The sequence below is a fragment of the Medicago sativa genome, chromosome 5, assembly GCF_051527215.1.
Source record: "Medicago sativa cultivar Bolivia chromosome 5, Bolivia_mono, whole genome shotgun sequence".
NCBI classification, from domain to species: Eukaryota; Viridiplantae; Streptophyta; class Magnoliopsida; order Fabales; family Fabaceae; genus Medicago; species Medicago sativa.
Genome location: NC_140753.1, coordinates 55,473,310 through 55,483,413, shown reverse-complemented (window position 1 = coordinate 55,483,413; position 10,104 = coordinate 55,473,310). Strand labels below are relative to the sequence as shown.

General features: G+C 32.3%; 1 protein-coding gene across 1 annotated transcript; it reads right to left on the bottom strand.

Annotated features, from left to right (window-relative positions):
* Positions 1 to 2,856: 2,856 nt before the first annotated feature.
* Positions 2,857 to 8,506, bottom strand: LOC146923215 (phosphoinositide phospholipase C 4-like). The gene is made up of 8 exons (XM_085715915.1): positions 7,820 to 8,506; positions 6,603 to 6,799; positions 5,728 to 5,863; positions 5,213 to 5,461; positions 4,758 to 4,987; positions 4,216 to 4,486; positions 4,049 to 4,135; positions 2,857 to 3,339 (listed from the first exon to the last, which is right to left on the bottom strand). Exons 1-8 carry the CDS (start codon positions 8,138 to 8,140, stop codon positions 3,046 to 3,048), a joined length of 1,785 nt encoding a protein of 594 aa, XP_085572041.1. The 5' UTR covers positions 8,141 to 8,506; the 3' UTR covers positions 2,857 to 3,045.
* Between the last annotated feature and the right edge of the window lie 1,598 nt (positions 8,507 to 10,104).

Below are 10,104 nucleotides of genomic sequence, written 5' to 3'. Positions count from 1 at the left end.
TGTTGATTGAAGGATTTTTAAATTTGGTGTTATGAAAAAAAAGATTTTTAATTTGGGGCATTTTAGTACTTTTAAAAGTAATCAACACTTCTTTTTTCTTTATTTCTTCTATCTTTTTTTTTTCTACCCGACAATACAATAAATCTACTATATTTCTCACTTATTTCTCTCTTCTCCAACTCTCTCTCATCTATTTCTCTCATCACAACTTCTCTTCACAACCAATGAAAAAGGATTGGGTCTACAATTTTAGGAGTGCTAACTACAATTTTCGGGTTTAAACATAGGAAATAAGCTACTAATTTTGAAATCTCCCAACCTCAAAATATAGAGTTTATAAGTGGGGGTAATCATCACCTTACAAATTGGTTTTATGGAGTTGTGTTATGCCCAACCACGATTTCTAAAATTGAAATATAGAGTTTATAAGTGGGGGTAATCATCACCTTACAAATCGGTTTTATGGAGTTGTGTTATGCCCAACCACGATTTCTAAAATTGAAGTAGTTAGTTTATTGCCCTTTTTAGTTGAGAATTCATAATAAAAAGTCATGAAATGCAAGGACCGGAAAATACGTCTGAAAAGTATAAAAGTCAAGAGAAAAACTGCAAAGAATTAACCTCACATTATCTCGTGTCGCAGGCTGTAAAGCCGCATCGTGAATTCTGAAGAAACTGACAAGTTCAGTCTCACACTGAATCATATCACGGGTGATGACATGTCATCTTACGTTATTTTTAGCATATTTTTCAGCCATTTTTATTTATTTATTTATCCAAGTTAAAGTAGTTTTAGAACAGTTGCCTATAGTTTTTAGGACATTTTGTAATGTTTTCATTTCATGTCAAGTAATTATAGTTTTCCCAAAACCAAACAACTCTAGTTTGTTTTTTATGTAATTCAATGCAAGATCATGTAAATGCAAAGCAAAGCATCTTGTGATGATTTGGGAAGACAATGAATGGAGATTCAAGAGGCATCTGAAGACATTACAAGAGGGGGAGATTATGTTCCAAGTCTTAAGACAAGTTATATGGAAGAAAGCACCCAAAAGACGAAGAAACAAGCGATTACGCGTGAACAATAGCACTTATGGGCCCCCAGGCGTGAACCATGCTCCCTGGGCACACATAAGGTTGAGGCAATAATGATAAGAAGGTCAAGCTTCCACTTTACCGCACAATGATGACATTTTTCATGCGCAACTACATTAATTGCATCACATCACCTCATTTTCAAGAGTCAACGGATGATACAATGCATGAAGACATTTGTTTACACCTAATTTTTTTTTATCCTATTAGTCGAGTTTGGCAAAAAGGGATTGCCCTATTTCATTATTAATTTTTCTTGCGTGAATTCAATCTTTCTTGATTCGATTAAGTTTTGTGAAAATATCCTAAAAGTGATTGACACTATTAATTTAACCATTTGTTAGGGACCAGTAAAGCACTTGATGAGGTGCTAATAACCGAGCATGAACAAAGTACTAATGCAAACAAAACTCGTCATGAAGACTTCATAGACATACTTTTCTCAATTATGCACCAAACCATAGATGCGGAAAATGAACAAAATCATGTTATTGATCGAACTAACATCAAGGCAATTTGGCAGAAATTGAAACATCTGCTTCCACGATTGAGTGGGCTTTAGCCGAACTTTTAAGACATCAATATTTGTAATAGTGTTGTTGAATACAAACAAAGAAAGAAAAATTTTAAAGCTATTATAATTAGGACAGAAGAACATCTTAACATTTTGGCTAACATCTTAACATTGTTGAATACAAATAAAGAACAATCAAACTCTTAGTCTTTTGGACAACAATATTCATTAACTTATTTTATATAAACATAATTAGATGTTTTAATTATGTTTATATAAAATAAGTTAATGAATATTGTTGTCCAAAAGACTAAGAGTTTGATTGTTAAATCTTGAGGTATAGAGGTCAAATTCTACATGGACATTTGTAAAATGAATGTTAATGTCACGTTATTAATAATGATTTCCCTATTCCAAAATTTTGTTTGAAAAGTTAATGAATATTGTTTGTTCTTTATTATAGCCAAAATCGGAGTGCAATTTGGGTAAACAACTTTTCTTTGTTAAAAACTTAGCATCATATCTAAATTATGAGTCTTGCTAACAAGTATCCTAAGGGCACTCTTAAGTTCTACGGTTCGGTTGTAAAAAAATTCAACCGTTTAATTTTTTTAGAAATTTACTTTTTCTAAATTTGTTTTTGAAGGAAAATTAATGATAGACTAAAATAACACAACCTTCCTACTTTGTAGTTCTTGAAACCTTTTTAAATAAGTTTTTGAGAAACTTTGACAAAATTGTGCATAGTATAATGAATATTGTAACATAATACATAAAAATTATGCAAAAATTATCAGTAATTTTGACAAGCTCCTTATAAAAACAATTTTTGTGTAATTCATCATGTAATGCATATACTATTGAGAATATATACTATTTTTTTTTTGTCAAGTAGCCTAGTGGCTAGAATTCACATTTTTCAAGGTGAATAAGTGGGGTGTCCGGGGTTCGAACTCCGACCCCTGCATATAATAATGCATGTCCTTGACAACTGAGCTATGCTCACGGATAGCTCACGGGGTGAGAATATATACTATTACCATGTGCTCTAAGGAATGTGAATAAAAAGCTGAAAGTAAATTGGTTTTGTTAGCTTTATCTTTGAATTTGTATTGTGCTTATTGAGGAATAAATTATGTGTAACGAACTAAATCGTTAGATTGCTTTTAAAAAAATCAAAATGTAGCAAACAGTTAATGATAAACATGAACTGTCAGTCACAATTCATTTTTTTTTGGTGCAGTTCATTTCAATTTAAATTGAATCCTATTACTATTTTTAATTTTTAATATTATTTACTTACATGGTTTATGGTTAGGCCAAATCCACATGATTCAAACCTAAACAGGAAATAACAAAGTTTGACATGGAAAACAAGTTGCAACATTCTTCATCATAATATAAAATAAATATACTCCAAAGTAGAGAAGAACATCTTAAATAAAATCAAATTTCATAAGAAGCCTAACTGAGTTGTACTTCTCTCCTTTTCGATCGTAAAGTGGAACGGCACGGATCCCTTGTTTTAGTTCAGTGATCGGTAAACATGTTTGTCCCGCAAAATCATCTGTCTCAGACATGTCATATTCATGCACTTCCACTCTGAGCAAAGCAAGTTCAGGGACAGTTAAAGGGAATGTGAACTCTTCTTCCCAAGTAGGTATCCAGTTATCCTCTATTGTCTTTGTTTTCTTCATTGTTACATCAGCTGGCACTCCAGCTATGCCAACCTGCCACGCAAATTCACATGTAAGCTCATGCAAGAAGTACAGAGGGTTTGTTTAGGTAAACGACTTAATTAAATGCATATTGAATAAGTGATTATCATATATGCAATCGTTGAAAGAACATGGTTAAATTGCTTTCATATAAATTGTGAGTCGTTTCATGTAAGTTATCCTTCGAGGTTTATTGAAATATAAGCTGTAAACAGCTTATGCGCACATTTGATAAGCTATTTTCATAAGCTCTTGCAAAAATGGTTATTAGTATCTTATGATACATGCAAGTCATATCTCAATTTGATACAAAACCTAACTCAATTGATATGAGTCTCTAGTATGTATCTAATTTTGATACGAATCTCATTTTGAATCCCGATTCGTTATGATGAATCCTGCTTCATTCAAATGAATCACTAGGTAAACTTAAGTTTTCGGATTCATGATTTAAACTCGATTTGATAACCTCACTTTACACACGTATGTATGTCATTAGACAAGACCAAATAACTTGTAAATAAACCTTAAGAAATGTACTCTAAAAGAATCATAGTATTAAATCTTCACAACTTCCATTAAAGAGAAATAATTTCCTTAAAGTTATTTAAGCTTCAAGTGGTGAAAGATTAAAGATTACATAAGTACTATTAGTGCATAAAGAATTAAGCAGTTATATTGTAAATCAAAGGATAATTATAAATAAATAGAAAAAACTTACCCTGGCATAAAAATCTGGTGGAGAATATGAGTCAAAGTGCGTTTGTTTGAAATCCATACTCCATCCATCTCCCACATATATTTTAACCTATTCAGTGAGAATAAATTAAACACAGTGCAAGAAAAATGTTCATTTTGCTAACTGTTTCATTTTGATAATATCCTCACCTTAAGAGTCTTCTTCACTTCCAACTTATCTTTAGGATTGAATACCTCATTATTTGGACCTACATTCATAAGAAAATCTGGTTTTTTGACGTAACCACATCCCCCATTGGATCTAAACATTCCATGCATCAACCAAAGATTTCTGCCATATCCCTGCATATTGAATGCAACCATTTGAGCACCATGCATCCAGCCAACCAGTGGCTTGTAGTTCGACGAGGTGACACGTGTACCCTTCGGATATATCCTCAAAAAGTTTTTCTGGGTGAACCTATCATACAAAATAGAAACCATTACGATTAGAATGTAGAATAGTTTAAGGAAAAGTGGAAGAGAAGTAGTAGATTATTTGTATACTTAAGGTAGAAGAATAGTTTACTAATATTTGATACGTAGTGTCAGCTCAGTAGCCGGAGTTAGACTTTGCAATCTCACGGGACGGAATTAAGATCCTCTTGAGGACATTTGCAGAATGACTATTGGTACAAATTTAATTAATAATAGTATTACTGATATTTGATATATATGAAATCAAATACTACCTGATAAGATCAGTTCCGAGCGACTCAGCAGCCTTTTCAAGAGCTTGTTCACTTAAACTAAGGCGTCTCACTTTATCTTCTTCAACTTTTAAGGCTTCCTTCAAACTACCCTTAGGTTTTCCAGCATGAATAGCGATTAGACGCTTATACTCACTCTCGTGATTTGTTTCATATTCATCATCATTTGATTCATCATCATCATCATTCTGTTGATGTGAGTCACAGTCACCCTGTAAAAAAGTAGAAAGTAAAAAAAGACCGCGAATTGGCTTATTTGAACTTATCTTTTAACATCAACTCTTTGCAAGACTTTTTGAAAGAGCTTTTGCAGCTTTTAACATGTTCAGGATAACTTACGAGAACAGTTTATAACTTATAAAAACGGTAAAAACAAATACGACATTATCTTGTGAAAATAGAGGCTTCTATAAAGTGAAATTCTTTGCTTATCTCACCTTGTCATCTTCAATTTGTGCATGTACAACATCAGCGACTTCCTTTCCCCATTCGTCTTCATCAGAATCCTTTGATTTTGATTTCAGCAACTGTTCAGAATTCTCCCTCACACTTTTGGAATTTAAGTACTCTTTTGGAGGTTTTGTTGATATCATGATCCTATACTTCAATTCTTCAGGTGAAGGAATATTGTTTAAATTTTCATCATTTGGACAGAACAGCATTTCTCCAAATGTTTGAGTAATCATCTAATAATGTCGAAACAGAATGATGATTAATACCAAAAAATTTGTGAACCTGAGTGATTTACTCCTTTCAGATATAACAAACGATTAAACATGTTTTTAGTCCCTATAAAATTTACACGTTTTATTTTTAGTCGCTGTATCCACTTTTGTGTCTCTACAATTTATAAAACTGCATGCCTTTAGTCCTCAAAGAGGATACAGAAACTTAAATAAAATTCAAGATAATTACAGGAATCGAAAGCATAGTTAAACCTATAAGAAATTACCTGAGCTGCTTTTGCTTGAAGGTCTGAGGTAAGATGGTCTTCAAGAGTTATTATGACTGGATAGGGAGATGCAGCGAACGCATGTTCCTTAATGGATTTCAAACATTTGATCAAATCAACAGGTGTGGTCAATGTCCTACATTCACAGGTCAACACAAGTAGAATATAAGCAAAAGTTAGTTATTTAGCAAGAACTACCAGCAAAAATGTAAATTCAAAGAAAAAGATTACTGGCCACAGTAGGCTAAAAAATCTAAAATCTGAACAGAACCGTTAAACTGAATGGAGCCGCAAAGCAAAGAACCGAACTATGACGGACAATTACGAACTGAATAGTGTTTTATTACTAAGTTCAATTTAGTCCATGAATTGGCCGTCACAATTTGGTTTTGTTCAGTTCGGTTTAATTGTCCAATTTTTAGTTTTTTGTAGCAGTCCAAAATCAGTTATTGCGCAATATGTGTGCCTTGAACTTGTCCAGTTCTAAAAGGTGCAAGATTCACAAAGGAAAAACAGTTTGGTACACAAAGATATAGTTCGGTTCACAATGTACAATTTGATTTTTTATAAAGGTAGTTCCAGTTCTGTTTGAAAACAAAGAACCAATGCACCAAATCCATATACTAGTTCCATTCCGGACGTATCATTCATTGTTCAGTTCAGTTTTACCGAACTGTTTTAGAGGTTCATTTTAGTTTTCCTTCGTAAATCGAACCATGAACAGTCCAAAGCAGAAGAGAACTTTGTTAGTGCACAGATATAGATTCATGTGATTTACACTTTGTGATAGCTTACTTATTCTTCACAATTGCTTTAAAAAGGGAAATTCACATAAAACCATTTTGCAATGTGTTGATCAGTAAAAACTGAAGTACCTTCCATGTAAAACAAGAACATCATCTTTGGTGGAATTAGGCCAAATATCAAGCTCAACAACTCTCACACCTCTATTTAATGCCTTTATAATAGGGATATCACTACAATCACTGCTGAGTTGATTTCCAGTGAGATAGGAGTTATGACCAGTATATATGAAATAATGGGACAATGGAGCTGTCATATCCTGATGAACCTGAATTAGAACAGAAATTAACTTAACATCACTAATAGGTTAAAACTATCACAATCAAAATGTTAATCACCATTCATGCAAATTAAGTAAACTTGGACATGTAACAAACATATGCATTAAATTAAGGTTCCCTTTGCCTAAAAAAACTTGTCCTTTTCACCCAATACTAGTAAAATTACCAATCAAAGAAAAAGCAAAAGATCTGCTAGTCTTCAAAACTATCTTCACCTGGTGCATTGTTCAATCCCACCTTCCATTCATATTAACTTCAAAACTTACCTTTTTGAAATGTCACACGTGCTCTACAGATACTTCAAAATCGTGTTCTCAATCGCGGATTGTGGAAAACAGAAGTTTGTTCAAATTCCACTATGTTACACTACTATAAAGTTGCTAGAGCCTCTATTTGAAAACACTTTGTTTGTACTAATTAGTTTTCTGTGTATCGTGGCACAACATCGATTTGTTCAAATTTCACTTCACTACAGGCTACAGCCACTGTTGGTCAATGGGCAACACATGCTTCAAAATCACTCAAACATTGACGATGATAGACATGAACACTTTTAAGAAGTACATTAGGGTCCTCGATGTCCTTATAGCAAGGACAATGACATGATCGATGTTAATCATACAAAAACAAGAAAAAAATAGACATATATTGAACTTAAACACTTGTAATTTTTCTCGTTATTTTTCTTTTGTTGCCGAACCGACTCAGTTGATTGGGTCAACGTCTCAGTCGTGATGACGACTACTACCATGAACTTCTACTTAGGAAGAGTGGTAGTACAAGTCAAATTAGAGTTTCAAAGGAAGTCTATCATAGATTATTGAATAACTTATCTCTGGATTCGTCGCAACTAGATCCAATTAATCCAACCCTTGAGACAAACATAATCCAACACTTGAGACAGAAACATAATCCAACAATCGAGAAAGAAACATAACAGTACTGTTTGACCAAAAGTCAAACCGTTGAATTAAAACAACGTAACAAAAACAAGTCACATACATTACCTTAGATCTAATAGGAGGGTTGAATTCAGTAGAGAAAAGATAATGATGAAAATCTTCAAGCGTGAGATTATGTCTTGCAAACTTTGTAATATGATGCCGCTTCTGCAACACTTCCTCCACCACCTTTTGTGTATCAAGTCCATCCTTCTCATCATCAACCTCCCCTTGAACCTCCACGAGAAACCTCTGGAGCTGTTCCGGAGTCATGTGGGCCCCACCTTCAGTATACTTGTTGAAGATCTCCCTGACTTCCTGAGGTGCCACCGCCTCCCCGGACTTAAACCTCCGCCGGAAACACACGCAGACTCTATAACTTCCCATATAATTAAGTACTAATCAAATGAAATGATGTGAATGACCCTTCTTCTATGATCAGCTATATAGTAAAAATAACGCTCATTGAATGAATCATTCATAGATAGTAAAATAAAGTGTATTTATGTATACACTCATTGATGAATAAATATGGTTAACAATTATATATAGAAACGTGGAGAACGAGGTGAAGAGACTGGAATATGAATGAAAAGTAATGAATTACAGCACAGAAAACACTTTCATGATCTAGGATTTTGCCATGTGAAATATTTTTGATAAAGAGAGAATCATAGTATGAACAAATCTCCACCTTCTGTCTCAATCTCTCTCTACCTTGTCCTTCTGTCTAACTCAAAGTCTTTGTTGTTTAGTCCATTTCTTTATTCATAACTGTATTAGTACTAATTTTAAAGTTGGTACGAAACATAGCAATTTGAGTATAGTGTATTACTATAAATTTTCTATAGCTTTTTGTTAACTCAACAAATCACACATGACATCTTAACAAGGATTTTATTAATATAAAAAGGACAGCAACATATAAAATATGAAAATAGTTGCTCCTATCTGGCTCTCCACAACCATATTGTACTTATACATATTCCTAATTAAATATTACACAATTCAAAATTTTAGAGTAAATTATATATGCACCAAAAAAAAAAAATATTTTGTCTGTATTGTGTATTAATCACAGAATAATGTATATGACAGAGTTTTGTGAAACTTATCTGTCATGTGGTCTACTTGTTTTTGTTTCTACTCTCTCATATACACCATTTCTGTTATTTTGACAATAAAATTGATGGGTAATATAAGGGAAATGTTAAGAGTGCACTTTTTAAGCACTTTAAATGGTAAGTTTTTAATGAAAAATTGTATATTGAATGTATTGGAAATTGTAATAGTTTACTTTTTAAAATAATAATTACCAAATTTAGAATGCTTAAAGAGTACCTCGGGGACACTCGTTAACAAGACCCTTAATATAATTCAAATACGTGGTAAATTACGTTTAGTCAGAGTTGTTAATAAATATGACCATATATCACAACTCACTTCATTTTAATAACTTTAATAAAGCTTCCGTCGATGTCCAAAAATCATAGTTAAACTTATAAAAATATCGAAATTGTTAGACTCCGTGACCAGTTGAACTCTAAAACCTTTGTTTATGTTTCCAAAAAAAAAACCTTTATTTATGTGCTTCTTTCAAAAAATACTTTATTTATGTGCAAAATTGAATTAACTATTATCATTTTGCTATTAGATTAAAAAACAAAATAAATCTTTTGTCAATAAATAACTTTAATAAAGGTATGATCCAGCTATGATGACCATATAGTGCGCTGACCCAACAACAACCCTTGGGGCTAAAAGTCATAAATGATTGAGACGAAAAAAACATAAATTAAAGAGTCTAGACTATACTAACAAAATAATCGAATAGCATCACGTTTTCTTTTCCTTAAAAAAAATCTACATCAATTTTAGAGGCGGATCTAAACATTTGATATATATGGAGTTAAAATTTTAAAGAAAAAATAATGCAAACTATATTAAAAATAGGAAATAACATTATTTGATATAATACATTACAATGAAAATTATTTTCTTCCCTAAAAAAAAAAATGAAAATTATTTTCTATCCATTTGTTGAAAATGATTAAAATGACATCAATGTTAATTGCTAAAAGAACATCTCTTTCTATCTATTTGTTACATAGTTACTCTTCACAACAATTTTCATAGCTAAAAAAACATGTTCAACACTTGCGGTTGCTACCGGCAAAAACAAAGCCAACTTAAAAAGCTTCTAAACCATAACAAATGTTTTATCTAAATGATTTTATTGATGACATGTAACGCCACTTCCAGCACATCTATAAAATTATTTGGATAAAACTCAATCATCCTCAATAATTAATCACATCAAAAGCTGCAAATAACTTTGCGGGACTCAAACA